This window comes from Leptonychotes weddellii, chromosome 16, assembly GCF_054177405.1.
Source record: "Leptonychotes weddellii isolate Sample4059 chromosome 16, ASM5417740v2, whole genome shotgun sequence".
Lineage (NCBI taxonomy): Eukaryota > Metazoa > Chordata > Mammalia > Carnivora > Phocidae > Leptonychotes > Leptonychotes weddellii.
In genome coordinates, this window is record NC_138384.1 from 43,886,659 (window position 1) to 43,909,450 (window position 22,792).

Sequence of the window (22,792 nt, forward strand, 5' to 3'; positions counted from 1 at the left end):
CCGAAACCAAGAGCTGGAAGCTCAGCTGACTGTGCCACTTGGTGCCCCTTAACAGTCTATTCTTAACACAGCCACCAGCATCACCACTTATGACATGAATAAAAGTGTCCCTGCTGCCCTCAACCTTCAATGGGTCCCATCTCAGAGCAAAACCCAGAGACCTCACAACGGCTTACAACACCTGCATGACTTGGCCTCTGGCTCCCTCCCAGGTGTCTTATTCCACACTCCCACTCACTCAGTATTGATTTCCTCCCTGGTTTTTGTTTTTGTTTTTTTAAGTAAACTCTACCCCCAACACTGGGCTCGAACTCACCACCCCAAGATCAAGAGCCACGTGTTCTACCAACTAAGCCAGCCGGGTGCCCCTCCTCACTCTTCTTTTTTTTTTTTTTTTTTAAGATTTTATTTATTTGACAGAGAAAGAGAGTGAGAGAGGGAACACAAGCAGGGGGAGTGGGAGAGGGAGAAGCAGGCTTCCCGCTGAGCAGCGAGCCGGATGATGTGATGCAGGGGCTCGATCCCAGGATCCTAGGATCATGACCTGAGCGGAAAGCAGACGCCCAATGACTGAGCCACCCAGGCGCCCCCTCACTGTTCTTTAAATGCATCAGGCAGGCTCCCACCTCCGGGCTTTTGCACTCATTGTTTGTTTTTCCTGGAATGTTCTAGCCCTGTACCCGCAAGGGTGGTTCTTTCACTTTCTTCCGGTCTCTCTTCTAAGTCACCTTGTCTGAGATACCTCTGACCACCCTGTCCCCTTTACTCTGTTTTATTTTCTCCGTAGCACTTATCACAATCTGACATATATACATTTGTTTGTTTATAATTTAATTCTTTCCCTTTCATGAGGCACTGACTTTTTCTCTTTGTTCACTGATGTACCTACCCCTAGCACCCAGAAAAGTGCCTGGAGTATAGCAGATGCTCAGTAAACGCTTGATGAATGAAGGAATGACTTGAACTCCATTTATGGATGAAGAAAGCAAAGCTCGGGGAAGAGGCATGACTTATGGGAGCTTCCACAGCTGGTAAGAGGATGCTTTGGGATTCCTTTTTTTTCCCTCCCCAGTGTGTCTTGGATTCTAATCCTGGCCTCTCGGACTGCAAAGCCCAAGTTCTTAACTGGACTGTTTTGTGAACTTTATATCTGGGCCTCCTTAACAACCCGAAACGTTAGTCTTTTTAGCAATACTCAATTTACAAGTGGGAAAACTCTTATCTAGAGAGGGAAGGGGGCCCCACAACCAGTTGATGGCAATGGCAGGACTGGCCCTTAAGCTTCAGGGCAAGATTTTTGGCATTAGCCTCTGGCACCCAATGGACACTCAAGTGCATGATGACTGGTGTTCAGGATGGGTTTATAGTCAAGCCCATGCCAGCTTCAGGACCTTGATTTGCAAAGGTCCTTTAATGCGTTCCTAAGGTCTGAGGTCTTCATAACATTTGCAAAAGGAGGATATTTAAAACGCCATTGGTGAAGACTACTGTCTTTTTGCAATTCTACTCCCCCCTGTTGTACTTCTTTTACCGTGGGTGGTGCTGGAGTAGCCTCAGGCATTTGTGGGATCTAGCGGAGAGGAAGGTGAGTTGAGGATACATTTAGGTTGGGTTTCATGGGATATGGTGATGTGGTTCGTAGCCGCTTTCAGATATACTTGAATTACCTAACTAGCAGTCTTGGTTTAGGAATGGCTTCCAGGAATGCTCCTATTGTTGGAGGTGCTAACTCACGAGGTACAAGGCCCCACAGTCTACTGTGGCATGACCCTATGCTCTAGTGACTCACTCCACAAGCACTTGTGCAATGGAGGTGAGTCAGTAATTAAAAGGACTGAGCGAGGGGCGCCTTGGTGGCTCAGTGGGTTAAGTGTCTGTCTTTGGCTCAGGTCACGATCCCAGGGTCCTAGGATCGAGCCCCGCATTGGTCTCCCTGCCCAGCAGGGGAGTCTGCTTCTCCCTCTGCCTGCACCCTCCATCCCCAGTCATTCTCTCTCTCTCAAATAAATAAAATCTTAAAAAGAAAAAAAAAAAGACTGAACCAGAAGCTAGTCCATGAAAGCATTTTCCAAAACATAGCTAACATGAATTAAACTTTGTGAAAGTTTTCACAAATTTCCAAAATGTCTCGATGACATCACCCATACTGACTTGTGAAGGTGAAACTTTTTCTAAACTATAAGGACTAAAAGAAAGTTCCATCAAGCGTACTAGAGGGAAGATAAGTTACTTTTCTCTTCTCTCTGCAGATTAGGATATTATGAAATAAGTATTTGCAGCCAACAAAGTAGGCGACTACCACAGAGGTGTGTCAGGCAGTAAATTAATAAAAACATTACGTTATCTTTTGGGATTTTGCAATGTTTGTGGTATTTGTCAGCCCTTCTAAATACGTAATTTGTTATTATTTCATATTCTAAATTTTCACGTTCATACCCAATTTAAAAAAAATATATTTTATTTATTTATTAGAGAGAGAGCGAGCACAAGTAGGGATAAAGGCAGAGGGAGAAGCAGACTCCCCGCTGATCAGGGAGCCTGATGCGGGGCTCGACCCCAGGATACTGGGATCATGACCTGAGCTGAAGGCAGACGCTTAACCGACTGAGCCACCCAGGCGCCCCTCATACCCAATTTTGTTAGTAATTTTGTATTTCTTTTAGGGAACTCTCCCCTCCCATACTCCCCCACCAAACTCTGTAAATTCTATCAGCCCTGTTGATGACTCATTGGCTCAAAACAGGAATACGTTCCCAAGCTGTGTGATCCCCGGGCAGTGGCTGTACCTCTCTGAGACTGTTTCCTTAATAGCAAATTGGGGATCATAGCAGCCCCTACACCGCAGAGTTGTTGTTAAGTTTAAATAAGCCGAGGCCTGCAAAGCGCTTAATGCTGGTTTGGAACGCACTGAGCAACGATAAACCTCTGCCCCTCTTTACGCTTAGAACTTCCCTGCAGCTTCCGGACCCGCGGCGGCCAAGACCTTCCTGTGCGCATGTGCCGCCGACTCTCTTTCAGCCCGCCCCCCCTCGTGGGCGCGTCTAGTCCGCTGCAGGGGGTGATGGGCGGAGTCAAGGGGCTACTTCCAGGATTTCCTCCCCCTCCGAGGAACAACCCGCTTTGCATGACTGGCAGTAGGGATTAGCCAGTAATGATTGGAGAGAAGACCGACGACCAGGCCCATGTAGGAATCTCTCATCCGAGTTGGCCAATTGCGAGCTTTGGAAGGCGGGTTCGTCTCTGAGGCGGGACACGGAGTGACGGGCGTCTGTTTTGACTAATGAGAACCTGTCTGCAAGTAAGCCAGGGCCAGTCAGAAGCGAGAAGGCCGGATCCTGGGGCGGGGCTGGAGCTTCGGCAGTTGAACTGCTCGCGAGGAGGGGTGTCTGTGGAGAAGGTGAGAGGCGGCGGGAGTGGCGGGTGCGCGGGCCAGGGTGGGGATCCTGGGGGGAGGGGATGCTCTGGGGGAGGGTGGGCTGCGGCGGGCAGCTGACCGGGCAGTGTAGGAATCGGGAGGGGTGACCTTTAACACGGATAGGCACTTTGACGTGGGTTTGTGAGACAGAGGGCAGTATCTGAGTCGGGGATGGGGGGAGATGTTTTGTATCTTGCAGGAGGGTCTTTAATGGGGGAAAGTGTGTAAAGCTGGAGACAGCAGGCGGTAAAATACAGAAATTCCCCTGTAATATAGCCTTGTGATTTAATGGGAGGTTTTGAGGCGAGGGGTTATTGTAGCGCGGTGTGGAGGAGCGGAGGTCCTTGGGATGAGTTACAAGCTTTGATGTGCGTGGAGGGCAGGTGAAGCACTACGGAGGGAGAGAATGAGTGAGGACTTCGAGGATGGAGGTGTGCTTTAGGGAGGTGTGAAGCCACATGATACATGCAGCGTTTACTCAGGGCTTACTATGTGCCAAGTTTTGTATGAGTTACTCTTAAACTTCCTAACACCCCTCCCGGTGGTTAAGACTGTGGGCTCTGGAGTTGGGTTGCCTGAGCTTAAATGCTGGCTTTGCCACTGGCCCTGCCACTGAACGTCAGGGTGGCTTTGGGCAAATTCTTTAACCCTCTGTGCCTCAGCTTTTAGCATGCTTAGAATGACCTCATCTCTTCTCTGTCTGTACCACTCACCTAGTCTCTTGGCTTCACATGCTCTTTATATAATGATAACTCCCAAGTGCCGGCCTGCAGTCTGGATCTCTCTGAACTCCAGACTCATTTGTCCAATGGCTGACTCTTCTCTACTTGGAAGTCCAACTGCCATCCATGCTTTAAAAACTTGTCCCTAACCAAACTTGTAGTTTCCCCCTTCCAAACCCAGCTGATGGCAGTTCTATTCTTCCAGGTACTCAAGACAAAAATCCTGGAGTTGTCCTTGACTCTCCCTTTTCCCTTTCCTGCATGCCATCCGCCAATCAGCAAATCTCATGGGTCTATCTTCAGAACACTTCCAGAATCCAGCTGTATCTCACCACCTCCCTTGCTGCTCTGATTCATGCCATCACTTGCCCTTACCTGGTCTGTTGCAGTGGCCTCCTCGCTGGCCTCTGCCCTGGACCCCACAGTTGGGGGTTCCTGTTGAAACAAAAGTCAGATCATGTTACTCCCTGGTCCAGGCACTCCCGTGGCTCCCACCTCACACAGTATAAGTCCTTGCTAAGCTCATAGTGCTCCACCTTATCCAGTTCTCCCTCCAGCCTGCCCTCAACTCCTGCCATTCTCCCCTGTTGACACTGCTTCAGCCACCCTGGCTTCCTTGTTCTTCAGACATAGCACATACATTCCCACCTGGGGAGTGTCATTGCTGTGCCCTCCGTCTGGATCATGTTCCCTCTAGATGTCTACATGGCTTCTCCCTCACTTCCTTAGGTCTCTGTTCAAATGTCAAATCCACAGACAGGCCCTCTCTGACCACCCAAGCTAAAATAGCTCCTGTTATTTCCTGGCGCCTCATCACCTGGTTTTGCTTTTCTTCAGTAACACTTACCAGTACCCAACATATATTAGGGTTTGTTTATATCCCCTGGCTTCTTAGACTCCCACCCCCCACTAGAGTGTTGACTCCATGAGAATATAGAGCTTAGCACCTAGAAGGACCCATAGATGCTTAAAAAGTGTTACCTGTATTACACCGTCAACACCCCCCTGGGCGGGGGGCGGGGGGAGGCTCCCTGTAGTATAGGGCAGGGTTGTTGAGCTGGGAGAGTCTTGGGTGGGGTGGTGGCGTCAAGAGGGGGTAATAAACTGGGCAGGTAATAAACTGGGAGGAAACAGAAGGGTATCCAGGGGCAGAAGCTCTCAGATCTCAGAGCTGGGAGAGCTTGGAGGAAATGCAGATTCCTGGGCCCACTCCCAGAGGTTCTGCTTCTGTAGATTTGGGATCATGCCCAAGATCCTGCATTTTTTTAAGTCAAGCACCCGTGTTCATGCTGAAGGTCTGCAGTCCTCTCGAAGAAACAGACCAGTTCGGAGCTTGGACTGGAGCTCTCTCATCATTAAACTACCCCTCTGGGGCTGCCCCTCTGCCAAGCAGTGCCGGGGACACTGGTGATTGAAACAGCTCTTTACCTAGCCTGGGAGTCAGGGAGGGCTTCCTGTGGGAATGGACATTGGAGTTGGGACCTGATGACAAAGCAGTGAGCTGAGGGGAGAGGACCTTGGCTGTATCTCCAGTGCCTAGAACCCCGTTTCCTGGCATCTCGCATAAATTCACAAGTAGTCCCTGATCTGTGCCAGGCCCAGGGTGCTGAAGATACAAGAATGATCAAAATGGCTCTGCCCTCTTGGGCTTCTGGTCTGTCAACTAATCGTCAGCTAGTTGCACAGATGGTAAACAGCTGACCAGGTGCCAGGCACTGTTTGAAACTCCTTACATGTATTAATTAATTTAATCCCCACAATCACCCTATGTGAGATGGGCCCTCTTATTATCCTCACTTTACTGGTGGGAAAAACCCAGAGAGGCTAAGCGCCTTGCCGTGGGTCACATTGTGGGTAAGTGGTGGAGCAGGAGCTGAACCCAGGAGTCCCTTTCCCGCAGTGTGTGTCATGTTTAAGGTCCGAGGCCACACATAAGGATTGGTGCCTGGAGGGAAAGGAGCAGAGAGTAATGGGAGGAAACAGAAGGGTAGCTGGGTAATGGGAAGCCCCTCACTTCAGGATTCTAGGCATATCTCAGTTTCATCCTCTGTAAAATGGGGGATGGTTACAGCATCTACCAGAGAACAGAATTAAGGACAAGTCACTGGTTGATGGATGTGTGTAGTCCTGTTTGAGGGATAGTAGGGGGGAGGTTTGGATATTCCTGGGGGGGGGGTGGTGGGCTGCAGTGTACACTATGGAGGGGCAGATCATGAGGAGTCCTTAAAGGTTTTTGTGTTTATATATTCCAGGGGGACATTGTGGAAGGCTCTGGTCTATATTCTGGGGGAGTGCAGAGTGAAGGGAGGGGAATTCTAGCCAGCTAAAACTCACTCACATGGCGGGGAGGGGTCACTCCGGCCAGGCCAGTGTGTGCATGTGAGGTGGGGGGTATACTGTATAGGAGAGGCCAGCTAGGTCATGGCCAGGCTGAAATATGGGGTGTTGGCGGGAGAGGGTGCCGCAGACAGTGCGAAATAGCCATCAGGAGTGGGGGCTGACAGAAGTGGTGATTTACCCGTGTCCTGTGTGGGAGATGGTGATGTGGATTTGTTTTGGGGGAGCCCAGCGTGGAGGATTCTCAGCTTCCACCCTAGGGCGAGGGCTGCGAAGTCTGAAATATCCAGGGAGCGCTATTGGGAGGAGGAGGAGCCAGGGACCGTGATGTAACCCTGGAAACCGAGAGGGGAGTCACCTTAGTGAAAGATGAGAGGGAAAGGCCCCGGGGTCGGAAAGCTGAGTGTGCTTGTGCGTGTGTGCGCGCGCGCGTGCGTATGCGTACGTGTATGTGCGTGTGTGCTGAAGCCGTGATGTCACGAGGCCCGAGAAATGGGATCAGGTGTGTGGGCCAGAGTGGGGTGCTGGGGTGTGCACGCGGAGCTCGCAAGGTTGAAGTGCTGACGTCACGGGTTGGCGAGGGCGGGGCCTCGAATGCAGGGTCTAGAAGCTGAGACGCAGAGGAGCTAGGAGAGTCTTGGGACTGGAACGAAACCAGCAACCAGGATGGGCCACTGGTCACAGAGCAAGGATGGAGGATGCAGGTAGAAGGACAAGGGGGGGGGGGCGTGGAAGGAGGGAGGGGCGCGGGGCCTGGGGAATCCCAGAATTGGGTGGGGGGGGCTGTCCTGGGAAGGCTCTGCAGGGAAGAGAGGTGGAAAATGTGGGGAGGGGGAGAGAGGGTTTACATAGAATTTGGGAGGGAACAGAATCCAGGTGAAATATGGGGATAATGTAAGACAGGCTGAGAATGGGGTAGATCCCCACTGTGGAGTAGAACCTTGGGCGAATATGCAGGCAGAATAATAGGAGGGAGCAAAATTCAGGTAGAATATGGGGGAAACCCCAGGAGAACATGGGGGCTGGTGTACAGAGAAGGGGAATGTGGCCCCCTGCCCCCAAACTGGGAGAGCCGAATGGCAGTAAGGGACTTGGGGAAGGGAGCGGAGAGGGCTGGTTTCGGGAACGTGGTAGAAGGGGTGAGGCGGGAATATGGAGGGAGGGAGGTTCTGCAGCGGGGAGGGGAAGGGAGTCCAGAATCTCTAGGCCCTCTGGGGAATGAGTGATGGGGAGCTGGCCGAGGTGTCGGGTTTATTTCATCAGCAAGTGTTGAGTGCTCACGACAAGCTGAGAAGAGGGGATGAGGGGAGGGGAACGGGCGAAGTTTGTGGAGGTGTGGGAGGCAGTTGTGTGTAAGGGGACAATGGAATTCGGGGGGACTATTCAGAGGCTTAATATCTGGGGACTGAGATGGAGGCTAATGACATCAGGGCAGTTGGATACGGAAAGGCCCTGTGATTTAGTGAAGGGCTGCTATTCTCTGGAAGAGAATGGGGAGCTTATGCGGGGAAGTGGGCAAGGAGGAGAGCAGGGCAGGGTTGGTGGTGGAGATGGGGTGGGACGGGCCCCTTTAGTCCTCTCTCCTCCCTGGAGTTCGGTACCACGAGGGGTTGGTGAATTGGGCAGTGAAGCTGTGCGGCTCCCCAGGCGTTCTGCAGGTACCTCCAACGCCTTGGTAACCAGAACGGCGCGACTGCTGATTGGCTCGCGGAGCTGGAGGGGGCGGGGTCGGAGGCGGTGTCTAGGATACCCGGTGGGGCGGGGCCAGCGCTGCCTGGCACCCACACTGAGGACCAGGGGATGCGAGATATGCTGAAACGTGTAGCTGTTTGTTTGCCTATAGGTCAGGGACTATTAACCCCACCTCTGAACCTACAGAGAATGTGAGAGTACCTAATTGTGAGAGTGGATTTTCAAGGGGAAGAGGTCTCTCGATTTCATCAGCCACTTCCAAACACGAGAGACCCCTCTCCCAAATAAACTTAAGAGCTTGGGTCTAGAGACAGAGGAGCCTGCCAGAATGTCTGGGGGCTTTGGCGATTGTCCTTGGGTCTTTGATAAAGGGGATGTGTGGATGGGCCTCAGGGTGGTATTCTGGGAGCCCCTGAAATTATTTGCAAAGGGTTGTGGGCCTATTCATTTATCTGGGGAGGGTTCAGAGATCTCACTAGACTATCAAAGGTGCAAAGACTCTTAAAAGGTTAAAAACCACTGACCTTGAGTTTCAGGGCTCATCATTTTCTGGCCTCACAATATTATATTTTCTGATATCAGCCTTTAGGAGGACTTCTTGGGGAAAGTGTGAGGAGCAGAGGATGTGGCGGAGTGAAGGAGACCAGGCTTTGGAGGGGTCCCCATGATCTGGTTTAGGGCAGCCCTGGGTAGCTCTGTTTTTGGGGCAGCTGTGGGACTCCACTGAGTCTCAGTTTCCCCATCTGTACACTGGGAAGAAAAATGGGCTTGCCTTGTTTCTGTACTGCCTTTCAAGACACAACAACAAAGAAATCATGATAATGATAATGATAATAATGCCAGTATGTATATGAGTGCTTGCTGTGTGTCAGGCATTGCTCAATTTGTTCAAAGATTTTAACGTGATTAACTCATTGAATCCTTACACCAATCCAAGGAGATGAGCACTGTTACCCTTCTATGGGCTTACAGAGACCTGCATGAGCATCATCTGGCCCATTATATCTCATCTAGGTCCCTCCCTGATGCTGACCTTGCTGTTCTTAGAACAAATCAGGAACATCCCACCTTGGAGCTCTTGCTTGGGTGTTCCCTTTGCTGGATACTCTTCCCCCAGATATTCACCCATCTCCTTACCCCTCTCTAGGCCTCTCCTGAGAGAGGCCTTCCCTGGCTACCTTAGCTGAAAGAGCAACCCCTACCCCCAGCATCTCCTTTTTCCACTACTTCACTTTTTTTTTTTTAAGATTTTATTTATTTATTTGACAGAGAGAGACACAGCGAGAGAGGAACACAAGCAGGAGGAGAGGGAGAGGGAGAAGCAGGCTTCCCGCTGAGCAGGGAGCCTGAAGCAGTGCTCGATCCCAGGACCCTGGGATCATGACCTGAGCTGAAGGCAGACGCTTAACAACTGAGCCACCCAGGCGCCCCTACTTCACTTTTTTTTTTTTTTTTTGACATTTTATACCTCTGACTGTTGCCGCCCTCTTGAGAGTAGGGGCATAATCTGGTTTCTCATCATATCCCCAGCACCCAGGATGGCATGTGCTTTAAAGATAAGGAATCTGGCTCCAAGAGAGGTTAAGTAACTTGCCTGTGTATGTGCACATAGCTAAAGCTAGATATGAACTCAGGCAACCCGGGGCTCTCATTCTGAATCATCCCCTAAAATCCAGGCTGAAGGCAGAGATCTGCTCCTCTCTTCCACCTCATAGAACTAACAGCGAGTCGTAGCCCTATTGCCTAAGAGAAGGTACTTAGGCTTACAACAGGCCAATTAATAAAATAGATTATTAATTCATTGGACATGATTTAAGTGTATCATTGATAATACATAGTGCTGCTGTTCTCTCGACTCAGACCACTTTCCCTAGATAGCCATTTAGCATGCTCCCTGCCTTCCTTCAGTTCTCTGCCTGTAGGTTACCTCCTCAGGGAGGCCTGCCCTGACCCCCTACCTAAAATCTGCCCTGTCTGACCTCAGTACTCTCTGTCCCCCTATGCAGCTTGATTTTTCTCCACAAAAAAATTTTTTAAAAGATTTTATTTATTTATTTGACAGAGAGAGACACAGCGAGTGAGGGAACACAAACGGGGAGTGGGAGAGGGAGAAGCAGGCCTCCCGCGGAGCAGGGAGCCTGATGCAGGGCTCGATCCCAGGACCCTGGGATCATGACCTGAGCCGAAGGCAGACGCCTAACCATCTGAGCCACCCCGGTGCCCCTCCACAAATGTTTGAATGAATGAATGAATAATTAATATATAATGAGTGTAAGGATTAATAAATTAATAATAGTATTAATCATGATTCTCTTGTCAGAAATCATATATTCTGGTAGCCAGCATGTGTTGGGCATGGACACAGTTCAAAATGCTTTTATGTGTATTGTCCAATTTAATCCTCATGACAGCTCTGTGAGATAGATAACCACTATTATACCCATTTTCCAGATGAGGACATTGAGGCACAGAGAGGGAGTCTCTTTCCTAAGGTGCCAAAGCTGGTAAATGGTGGAGCCAGGATATGAATTCTGGCCTTCCTGCTTCCGAGCCTGGGCTCTCAGCCCCTCTGGGTCTCTGTCTCCTCCCTTTCTCCAGTGACACCGGCCATGGACCAGCCAGCTGGCCTGCAGGTGGACTACATCTTCCGGGGTGTGGAGCATGCTGTGCGGCTGGTGGTGTCTGGACAGGTGCTGGAGCTGGAAGTGGAGGACCGGATGACGGCTGATCAGTGGCGGGGCGAATTCGATGCCAGCTGTGAGTGTGCCGGCCTGGGGTGGGTTCACCTGTCCTTCCCTGGGATCACCTTCTCCCTGAAGATGAGACCAGCTCGGAACCTGCCCATCTGCCTCTTCTACCTGACCAGAGACTCTCTGAGGTGGGGAGGGGGAGTGGAGGCCTCATCCCTCAGGCCAGAGGCACTGGAGTTGGGGAAAGTTGAAAAGCTTGGATGCATTGATCTTGGGCTGGGCAAGTGGTTAGACTCCAGGAAGGACTTTTCTCTCTACCCAGTCATTGAAGATCTGACTCATAAGACGGGGAACTTCAAACAGTTCAATATCTTCTGTAACATGCTGGAGTCGGCTCTCACCCAGGTAGGGGCCAGGGCTGGGGGGCCAGGGGAGGTTTCTGTTTTCTGGATCCCTGGGGAGGTAGATGCCCATCTGATGAATGCAAGACCCTCTACTTTCTCTTTCCTTAAAGGGACAGGGCTGTCTTTTTCTTTCCCAAATGTTAAGTGGTTTATTCTGATCCTAGTGATAGTTACTCTCATGTAGAAAATTCATGTCACAGAGAAATGTAAAGAAGAGAGTAAAAATCACTCTACTCCTAATACTCATTCCTGGTAATATTTTATTAATATTTTGGTGAAAATCATTCCAGTCATTTTTCCACTTCTTTGTTTACTTGTGAAAATGTGTGTGTGTGTGTATTTGCAGATATACAATTTTATATAGTTGGCATACTTCCCAAAGTATTCTTTAACCTGCTTTTAAAAAATTCAACAATATTTCATAAACATTTAGCCACATCAGTGAATATAGGTACTCATTTGTGTCATTTTTACTGAGTATCTACAGTGTGCCAGGTGCTGTGGTAAACAGTGGGATACAGCAGTGAACAAAAGAGACAAAATTCCTGTCCTTACGAAGCTGACATTCTAGTGGGAGAAACAAAAAATTGAAAAAATATATAGTGTCAAGTAGTTAAAAGTATTAATAGAAAAAAAATCAGGTTGGAAGTTAGAGTGGCAGGGATGCTATTTAGACATCATTTTAAAACTATGAACTACATTATTCCTCTGATGATAGATAAAATTTGCACTCATAAAATTATGACAGTGTTACAGTGTGTGATTTAGAAAGCGACAGTCTCTTATAATCCCCTTTCTGTCCCCTACTTTAGACTGTTAACATTTTACTATGTGTAGGCAGTATAGCATAATGGCCAAGAGCATGAACTCTGAAGTCAGACTCATCACTGCTACTTACTAGCTGGGAGCCCTGGACCAGTTACTTCCCCTCCATGCCTTAGTTCTTTCTTCTTTCTTTCTTTCTTTCTTTCTTTCTTTCTTTCTTTCTTTCTTTCTTTCTTTCAGAGAGAGGGAGAGAGAGAGAGAGAGTACGCACAAACAGGGGCAGGGGGGTGGGCAGAGGGAGAGAAAGAATCTTAAGCGGGCTCCACACTCAGTGCAGAGCCTAATATGGGGCTCAATCTCTTGACCTTGAGATCATGACCTGAGTGGAAATCAAGACTTGGATGCTTAACTGACTGAGCTGCTGGGTGCCCCATGCCTTAGTTTTCTTAACTGTAATGGGGGGATAACAGTAATTCCTATTTCACAGTGTGGTGAAGATTAAATGAGTTCTATGTAAAAAGCTTAGAATAGTGTCTGGCTCATAAGTGCTTTACAGATATTGTCTTTTTATTATTGTCATCTACTTGTGAGTTTGTCTTCCTTGTTAGTGGTTGCTTAGTATTCCATTATACCCATGTGGCATGATTTGTTTAACCCAATGGTTCTCAAGTTTTTTGGTGTCATGACCTCTTATGCTCTTAAAAATTATTGAGTACATCAAAGAGCTTTTGTTTATGCAGATTTTATCTATCAATATTTGTTTGCCATATTATAGATTAAGTTGTTTTATAAATTAAAACTGAGAATAATTTAAAGATATTTATGAATTCACTTAAAAGTCACTGTAATAAACCAGTTATATGTTAAATAACATTTTTATGAAAAATACATTTTCTAAAACAAAATAAAATAGTAGGAAATACAGCATTGTTTTACATTTTTGCAAATCTCTTTAATGTCTTGCTTAATAGAAAACTGCTGGATTCTTTTTTTTTTTTTTTTAAGATTTTTATTTATTTGACGGAGAGAGAGAGTACATACAAGCAGGGGGAGCCGCAGGGAGAGGGAGAGGGAGAGGGAGGAAGCAGGCAGGGAGCCTGATGTGGGGCTCGTTCCCAGGACTCAGAGATTATGACCTGAGCCAAAAGCAGACACTTAACCGACTGAGCCACTCAGGTGCCCCAAAAACTTCTAGATTCTTATATGTGCTTCTGCATTCAGTCTTTTGTGATATGTTTTGGTTGAAGTATATGCAGGAAAATCTCACTCACATAGATATGTGGTTGGAAAAGGGAGTCCTTTCATCAGGAAATTGTACAGATCCTTCTTTGCTAAAATACTAAAAGTGGACAGGTGGTAATTTCTTAAAGATTTGTTGTAGTGTGGAGTCCAAAAGCCTATCAATGAACTTTTCATATTACATTACATTAAAATCTATTGATGTATCTTGAACTTCACTTGGATCTTTTATCCATTTTATGATATCATGCATTGGTCATTTAAAAAATACAGTTCACTGAGTTACGCAGATCTTCTGAATGTTGACACATTTCATTATACAATATCAGGAAGTCACGTTTGTTAATATCCTCACTGATCTCACCAGGGAAGTCTTTCTTTCTTTTCTTTTTTTTTTTTAAAGATTTTATTTATTTATTTGAGACAGAATGAGAGACAGAGAGCACGAGAGGGAGGAGGGTCAGAGGGAGAAGCAGACTCCCCGCCGAGCAGGGAGCCCGATGCGGGACTCGATCCCGGGACTCCAGGATCATGACCTGAGCCGAAGGCAGTCGCCTAACCAACTGAGCCACCCAGGCGCCCCCAGGGAAGTCTTTCAACATCAAGAAGCTATCAAGCACACAGCAGCAGATCCAAGTTTTCCAAAATTCTAATTTTTGCTGTGAAGTTTGAATTTTACCATTGGCAACAAATACCGTTAGCTGTTTTTCTTGAAGTGACAGGCTGACTTTGTTCATTTTTGAGAAAATGCCTGCCAGACATCCAAGTCTGAATAACCATAGTTATGTCTGTCAGTCGTTCTTTCAAGTAAAAATAGAGTTCCATGAAAAAGCGTCTAATTTAGCCCCAAACTCGGATTACACAAGTGTTCTTCCTGAGACAACTGTCATACTTTGGAATGCCACAGAATGTGTGCTTCCTTTCTTGTCACAGAGTAGTAAAAAGCCATGTACTCAAGGATGGAGATTCAAAAAAAATTAATAATTTTTACTGCTTCATCAAGAACATTCTAGGTTTGGGGTGCCTGGGTGGCTCAGTCGGTTAAGCGTCTGCATCTGCCTTCGGCACAGGTCATGATCCCAGGGTCCTGGGATTCAGCACCATGTCGGGCTCCCTGCTCAGTGGGGAGCCTGCTTCTCCCTCTCCCTCTGTCTGCTGCTCCCCCTGCTTGTGCGCTCTCTCTCTCTGTGTCAAATAAACAAACAAAATCTAAAAAAAAAAAAAAAAAGAGGGACCATTCTAGGTTTGATTTCCTGTGTTAGGTTTGCTTGTTTCTTCTTCCTTCCCGGCCCCCCACTGAGACTGTGTGGCAACAGAGACTACAGGGGCTACCAGTATGTTTGATGCCACTGGCTTGATTTGTGCTAATGGGCACCTTCACTTTTACCACCATTATTTTGCACCATTGGTATAAATGTCAGCACAGCAAAAAAAGGCATATGACATCTTAGTATTATTATGATAATTGTTTGGACCTCATGGACTCCCTGAAAGGGTCTCGGGGACCCCCAGGGGTCTTTGGACAAGACTTGGAGAGCCACAGCACTAAGCTGCCCCCCCATGGTTGAGGGTTTAGGTTCTTTCCAGTTTCTCCCTCTGGCGTCCTTGTGCCAGCCCCTAGGGCAGGGCCATCTTTTTTTTTTTTTTTTTTTTTAAAGATTTTATTTATTTATTTGACAGAGAGAGACAGAGTGAGAGAGGGAACACAAGCAGGGATTGGGGAGAGGGAGAAGCAGGCTTCCTGCTGAGCAGGGAGCCCGATGCGGGGCTCGATCCCAGGACCCTGGGATCATGACCTGAGCCGAAGGCAGACGCTTAACGACTGAGCCACCCAGGCGCCCCTGGGCAGCGCCATCTTGATCATTGGCCTCAGTGTAGGAAAAGCCCAGCGAGTCCAAAGAATGGATGGGGCGTGGCCTGGGTAGGTGGGTTGTGTGCTCTGGGTATGGCCATGTCCAGTCTCCTGGCATTTCCTCCCATCCTCTTCCAACAGAGCAGTGAGTCGGTCACCCTTGACCTGCTGACCTACACAGATCTGGAGTCCCTGCGGAATCGCAAGATGGGGGGCCGCCCGGGCCCCTTGGCCTCGAGATCGGCCCAGCTCAACTCCAAGCGCTACCTGATCCTCATCTACTCTGTGGAGTTTGACAGGTGGGGATAAGGGACTGGCTCCAGGCTCAGGCTGGTGGGCAGGTGGGAGGGGATGTGGTTCAAACTCAGGAACTCCCTGAGGGCTGGGGTGAGGGGGGGTGGCGGGCGGGGGTGGGGGTGGTGGGGGTGGGGGTGTTGCCTTTGGAATCTTAAGTGTTGAGATTTGTATCATTTAGTATCATGCTGGGCTGTAAGTAGCAGAGTAACTATTACTAGTGCTTTAAACAAACAAGTTTATCACACAACAAAATGTCAAGGTGGGTGGTTACTACCCAGAAGTTTCATTAGGGACTCAGGCTCCTTCTGTTTTGTTTTGTTTCCTTTTGTCATCCCTAATGTGTTGGCTTTTGACCTCCATCCTTATCTCTTCATGGTCACAAAATGGCTGCTGGCCCTCCAGGCATTGCTTCTGTATCAAAGCAAGAGGAAGAGAACAGGGCTGTAGTGGCTAATGGCATCTACCGTTTTTATCAGGAAAACAAAAGTGTTCCTAGAAGATGCCCAACAGATTTCCTATAATATTTGGCCAGAAATGGTCTTATGGCCGTTTCCTTAATACTTGGCCACAAGCGGTCACATGCAGGGGATGCTAGGATAATGACAAGCTGGCTTTTTTTAGCCTGTTTAGTGGGAGGCAGCAAGGCAAAAAAGAGCTGGGAATGGCTCTTGGGTAACCAGGGATGGTATCTGCCCCATTTGATAATAGCACCTGGATTTTCTAGTGGGAAGTTGTCAGTCCCCTATGCATAGCATCTGGTGGTGCAGTTAATCGAGGTGCCCTATCTTTCCTTAGCCAAAAGGTGAGACAGGTCAGGCCATTGAGAATCTATGCCTGTGGAATCTGAATTAGAACTTTGCTTGGTGGCAGGTAACATGATACCCATGTTACAAGTCAGTTCAGACTGCACCAGGCCTGTCAATGCAAGATGGCTAGATAAGGGAGTCTGAGGGCTGGCCGGCTGGCCAAGGGGTAGGGGAGCAGGGAGCGGGCTTGAAGCTGCATTCGGAATGTACGCCTCTAGGAATGTGAGGTTTTGGAATTGGGGGTTTTCATACTCGAAGGCTCTCAGGGTCTGGTAGCTACCCTGGGGTGGATTCTTGGCCTCTGAGCTGCCACGGTTCTAATCCTCCTCAGGATTCACTACCCGCTGCCCCTTCCGTACCAGGGCAAGCCAGACCCTGTGGTCCTGCAGGGCATCATCCGCTCACTGAAGGAGGAGCTGGGCCGCCTTCGAGGGCTGGACGGCCAGGATGCTCGGGACACCCGGGAGACTGAGATCTGGCACCTGAGGGAGCAGTGAGTCTGGGAGGGCAAGGTGGCTGGGGCTGGGTGGGGGAGGCATCCTATTGGGCACCGCAGGGCCCCGTGCTCAGCACTCCTGAGAGAATGGTGGTCCCTCATTCACCAAATATTTATTCTGAACCCCTCCTCTGTGCCTGCCTTGCGCTGGGTGGTGCTGGGGACAGCAACGACTGAGACAGTCCTGGCCCTGCCCTCCTGGGACTCCCAGTCCAGTGGGGGAACATAGCTCTGTATGCAGACAGCGACAATTCACAGTGGGTGGAGCTTGGGAAGCCCAGAGGGGAGACTGGAGCCAGCCTGGTAAGGGAGGGGTGTCGTAGGCAGAGGGAGCCGCATGCATAAAGACAGGATGGGAGGTAGGGCTCTATCTAGTGCCTCTTTTGTATTGACCCCCTCCTTGCCCTTCACGTAGTGGCCCGCCCAGGGGGCAGGTGGATGTTGATCCCGTAACCACCTGAGTATAGCATTGCCCCAGAAATGGGGTTAGGCAGAAAAGGTGGTCTGTGCTATAGGAGGCTGCAGTAGGAACCTGATGGGGTCTTGGAGTAGGTCAGGTGAAGGGGGTGGGGAACAGTGTTCTAGGCAGAATGAACAGCATGTGCAAAGGCTTTGTGTTTGGTCCGACGTGGTGAAAACAAGGGGACTAGAAGAGTAAAGTGAAGAAAGCAAAGGCTTTTTGGCACATTTCCGAGTACCTACTGTGTGCTATGCACTGTGGGGTGCTGAATCAGGGATTCCATCCCCATCTGGAGGAGGCCCCACCCAGTGGGGAGCAAATAATATTTTTATTTGTTTTTATTTTTTATTTTTTTAAGTAGGCTCCACACTGGGGCCCAGCACAGGGCTTGAACTCATGACCCTGAGATTAAGACCTGAGCTGAGATCGAGCTGAGATCGAGAGTCGGACACTTCAACGACTGAGCCACCCAGGCGCCCCAATATTTTTAGTAATAACAATAATAATTATTACAGCAGCTAACATTTATTGAGCATTTCACTGTGTGCCAGGGATTCTGCTCAGTGCTTTATGACTTCATTCCTTTAATCCTTGCAAGGTGGGCATTGCTGTTGTCCCCATTTTGCAGAGGAGGAACACTGAGGCCCAGAGAGGCTAGAGAATTTGCCCCAGGTCACACAGTGAGTAATATGGCCAGGCTAGACCTTGAATCCAAGCAGCCAGCACCAAGTATAGCATTGTTGTTTGTTTCCTTTAGCTGCTGAGCTCTGTTGGCAGCTGCTGGGCCCCTAGGCCAGGACTGAGTGTTGGGGCTGACAGGGAGGAGTGGGAGCTTATAGAGCTGGAGAGCCTTGTGGGTCTTCCTGGAAGAGCTTGGCTGTGCATTGCTGGGAAGCAGGATAAGCTTTAGCCTCAGTTCATCCTCAGGACTCTCTGGTGTGTGGGGGTGTATGTGTTTCCCAGACTGGCCACAGCGTGGCGCCCTTTGCCCTTCAGAACCAACCAGAACTAGCGAGGGTGGCTTGAGATCCTATAGCTGGTCAGTGGCTTCTTATCTTTCTCTTCCCAACTTCCTCTTCCTAACTGGAGTGAGGGAATTTGGGAAGACTCCAGATTCATTCATTCATCCAGCCAACATTTTTCTGGTTCATACTGTGTCCCAGGCACACTGCCCGGCCCTAGTTAATGTTTCTTGAGCCCTTACTCAGTGCCAGACATGGTCCAAGCACTCTTCATAGATTCTTAGAGCCTTATAGGTAGGTATTATTATTATTATCATCCCACTTCGCAGAGATGTGAGGTCAAACTGCATAAGGTCACCCAGCTTGTAATAAGTGGAGTAGAGTCAGACACAGTCAGCCTGGCCACAAAGCTCAGGTCCCTCACAGTGACCAGACAGCTGGAGTGAAGATCCAGACAGAAAACAGATAATCACACTGATAAGTGCCAGCTCTAGGAAGGAAATGTACAGGGAGCCACGAGAGCAAAGAGAGGGACGTGTCCTAACCTCGCTGGGGGCAGGGGATGTGATGTTTGAAGGGTGAGAGAAAGTGTTCCAGGAGAAGGGACTTGGATCTGCAAAGAGAAGCTTGGCTGGGGAGGAAGGTGGGGGGAGAGGAAGGGAAGGGGGAAGTCAGCTAGATGGGGCTGAATGGGAAGCTCCCTGGAGAATATAGGGGAGCCACAGATTTTAAGAAGCGTTTTATTAGGAAAAATTCCAAGAACACACAAAAGTAGACAATGGTATCATGCCCATGTACTTGTGCCCCTGATTCAATGGTTACCTACATTTTGCCCATCTTGTTTGATCTACACACTCCCTTCTGCCCGAGAAGCAAATCCCGGACATATCTCCTCTTAAATACTTCATTCTATCTCCATGGTTAATGTATTCCCCTGTCCCCTGTATTTCCTGTGAAGTAGTTGTTAAACCTATAGGCTGGTCAGATTTAGGTTTCTGGCAAGACACCTTCCTCGGTGGTGCTGTGTGCTTGCTCACTGTCAGGTGGTGTTGGGGCTGATGAGTTCGGATGTGGAGACCTGGTTCCTTCTTATTAAGGTCCCATCAGCCCAGCATCTCTTGGTACTTTTTATTTGCTAATTACCAATGAGGTTGAGCAGTTTTTCATATATTTAGTAGCCATTTGGATTTCCTCTTTTGTGAGCTGTCTATTCACCTATCATGTCTATTTTTCTTCTGTCATGTACTTCTTACTGACTTCCAGGAACTCTTTATATAGTCAGGATATGAGCCCTTTGTTAATTTTATGTATTTCAGAAACCTCCTTGCCCTCTATAGCTGGGCTTTTTACTCTCTTAATAGTGCCTTTTGATAAACAGATGTTCTTAATTTTATGTAGACTAATTTATAAATTTTTTCTCTGAAGTTACTCATTTTTATGTCTTCTCTTAGAATCCCTTTCTCCCAGTATCCTGAAGATATTGCCCTATATCATCTTCTATAGTTTTTTGTCTTTTGCTTTACACATTTATGTCTACAATCTACCTGAAATTGATTTGGGGGGAGGTAGGTGTCCTTTCATGGTTTTTTCACATTACCAGTCAATCAGCCCAGTGACATTTATTGAAAAGAGTATCATTTCCTTGGGGCACCTGGGTGGCTCAGTTGGTTAAGCGCCTGCCTTCGGCTCAGGTCATGATCCCGGAGTCCTGGGATCGAGTCCCACGTCGGGCTTCCTGCTCAGTGGGGAGCCTGCTTCTCCCTCTCCTCCCTGCTTGTGCTCTCTCTCGCTATCTCTCTCGCGCGCGCGCAAATAAATAAAATCTTACAAAAAAAAAAAAAAAGAGTATCCTTTCCCTACTGCTTAGCCATTGTCACTTCTATCACAAAGCATGTTTAGGTGTCATCCATCAGGTGAGGTTCTGTGCTCTGTAGTCCATTGGTTTGTCTATGCTTATGCTGGCAGCACACCGTTAAATTATTGCAGCCTTATAATTAGGCTGATACTGGGTAGAGCAAGTCTTCGGACTTTTGTTTTTCCCTTTGAAGAATGTTTTTGGTTATTTTTGGAAATTCACATTTCTTGATAAATTTTAGAATCAATAGGTTTTGGTTTTTTTTTAAGATTTTATTTATTTATTTGACAGAGAGAGAGAGACAGCGAGAGCAGGAACACAAGCAGGGGGAGTGGGAGAGGGAGAAGCAGGCTCCCCGCAGAGCAGGGAGCCCGATGCGGGACTCGATCCTAGGACCCTGGGATCATGACCTGAGCCGAAGGCAGAAGCTTAACGACTGAGCCACCCAGGCACCCTAGAATCAATAGGTTTTTCAATACAAAAGCATAAAACCTGTTGGAATTTTTTTTTTTAATAATAGGATTGAGAGTTTATTCTTTTTAAATAAAAATACACCCAACAGGGACCCCTGGGTGGCTCAGTCGGTTGAGCGTCTGCCTTCGGCTCAGGTCATGATCCCAGGGTCCTGGGATCGAGTCCCACATCGGGCTCCCGGCTCAGCGGGGAGCCTGCTTCTCCCTCTGACTCTCTCCCCTCTCATGCTGTTTCTCTCTCGCTCGCTCTCTAAAAAAAATAAATAAAAAAAAAAAATCTTAAAAAAAAAAAAAAATACACCCAACATGAAGCTCGAACTTATAACACTGACGCCAAGAGTCAAATGCTCCACTGACTGAGCCAGCCAGGCACTCCAAAACTTACTGGTATTGCATTGAATCTATAGAGTAATTTAGGGGAAGCTGAAATCTATATAAACAGTGAGTATTCCAGTATACAAACAACATACCTCTGCATTTATTTAAATGTCTCAATGATGTTATCCCATCCTACTTTTGTTAGATTTTTTTCATCTTTGGACAATTTGGCTAATGGTTTCTTTACTTTAAATATAAATCATGTTGATGTTTATATAATTGTATTTATTTATTTAATTTTTTCAAAAGTTTTTTTTTTTATTTGAGAGACAGGGAAAGAGCAGGAGCAGAGGGAAGCGTCAGAGGCAGAGGGAGAAGCAGACTCCCCAGTGAGCAGGGAGCCTGATGCGGGGCTCAGTCCCAGGACCCTGAGATCATGACCTGAGCCCAAGGCAGGCGCTCAGTTGGTTAACTGAGCCACTCATATAATTGTATCTATATGTTGATTTTGTATCTAGTAACTTTGGTGCATTTTCTTATTTCTTATAATTTGTAGATTTCCTTTGATTATCAATATTTATAATCATTTCATCTGCAAATGACTGTTTTGTTAATTCTTTTTTTTTTTTTTTAAGATTTTATTTATTTGACAGAGAGAGACACAGCGAGAGAGGGAACACAAGCAGGGGGAGTGGGAGAGGGAGAAGCAGGCTTCCCGCAGAGCAGGGAGCCCGATGCGGGGCTCGATCCCAGGACCCTGGGATCATCACCTGAGCCGAAGGCAGACGTTTAATGACTGGGCCACCCAGGTGCCCCTTTTTCTTGTTTTATTGCATTGGCTAGGACGTTTAGTGGATATACCATAGAAATTCAACTTATTTTCTGTTGGTATACATTTTGGTCATTTCTACTCTTTTTGCTATTACGAATAGTGTTGCAGTGAATAGCCTTTTGTGTACATCTTTTCTTCAAGGAAGGTTTTGAGCATAGTAGGGGATCTGATTGGATTTGCATTTTATTTTTTTTTTAATTTTTATTTATTTATTTTAGAGAGAGAGTGTGTCAGAGAGTACAAGCAGGGGAGGGAGGAGGGACAAGCAGACCCCATGCTGAGTGTGGAGCCCGATGGGGGGCTCCATGTGGGGCTCAATCTCAGGACCCATGACCTGAGCCAAAATCAAGAATAGGAAGCCCAACCACCTGAACCAACTAGGTTCCCCATTGGATTTGCATTTTAGAGCCTTCTGGTGAATAGGAGGTAGTGAGACTTGGCTGGGAGGCCTGGGGGGAGTCTAAGGCCAGGACTTCAGGGCTAGGCGTTCAGGGTATAGAGAAGGACAGATTTATGAGATTTATTTTGGAATTGGAATTCGCAGGGCTGTGTCCTCCCCGTGGGATGAATGAGAGTGATGTGGCCGTGTTCCTCCTCATGTGGGAGAGGTGGAGGAGGAGAGATGATGGGACCACAGGGGCAGCTGGAGTGGTGGGGCTGCATTTCCCTGTTCCTGGAGCAGGTGAAATGGTTCGTGCCCACCCCATGGAGAAGTGAGAATGATGGGATCCTGAGAGACCCCCTCCCGACTCTTGTCTTCCCTCTACCCACTTCCCCCAGGGTTTCACGCCTGGCATCTGAGAAGCGAGAACTGGAGGCGCAGCTGGGCCAATCTCGAGAGGAGGCTCTGGCAGGGAGGGCTGCGCGCCAGGAGGCGGAGGCGCTGCGTGGGCTCGTCAGGGGCCTGGAGCTGGAGCTGCGGCAAGAGCGGGGCCTTGGACACCGCGGGGTTGGCCGCCGCAGCCAGGATTGCCGGCGCCTGGCCAAGGAGGTGAGGGGGCGGGGCGGCCGGCGGGGGTGACCGGTGGGGCGTGGACCTCGGCCTCCGTGTGGTCCTCTCTGCCCCTGTTCACTCCTGGCAGCTCGAGGAGGTGAAGGCTTCGGAGCGGAGCCTGCGCGCCCGGCTTAGGACCGTGAACACCGAGCTGGAGGTGTACAAGAGGGGGTGAGAGACGAG

The 22,792-nt window shown here is 48.5% G+C and overlaps 1 protein-coding gene across 9 annotated transcripts in view; it reads left to right on the forward strand.

Annotated features, from left to right (window-relative positions):
• Window positions 1-778: 778 nt before the first annotated feature.
• CCDC61 (coiled-coil domain containing 61) overlaps window positions 779-22,792 on the forward strand; it is a 25,021-nt gene continuing 3,007 nt past the window's right edge. For 2 of the 9 annotated variants that reach the window (XM_081807132.1, XM_081807133.1), the window contains exons 1-7: window positions 8,048-9,746; window positions 10,765-10,923; window positions 11,179-11,261; window positions 15,258-15,415; window positions 16,551-16,712; window positions 22,396-22,606; window positions 22,698-22,780. In XM_081807132.1, the coding sequence (XP_081663258.1) occupies window positions 9,710-9,746; window positions 10,765-10,923; window positions 11,179-11,261; window positions 15,258-15,415; window positions 16,551-16,712; window positions 22,396-22,606; window positions 22,698-22,780 (893 nt within the window). In that variant the 5' untranslated portion in view covers window positions 8,048-9,709. Of the gene's footprint in view, window positions 1,032-3,294; window positions 3,421-6,991; window positions 7,179-8,047; window positions 9,747-10,764; window positions 10,924-11,178; window positions 11,262-15,257; window positions 15,416-16,550; window positions 16,713-22,395; window positions 22,607-22,697; window positions 22,781-22,792 lie in introns of those variants that run through there. The other 7 variants (XM_081807134.1, XM_081807136.1, XM_081807137.1 and 4 more) reach the window with 7 other exon arrangements.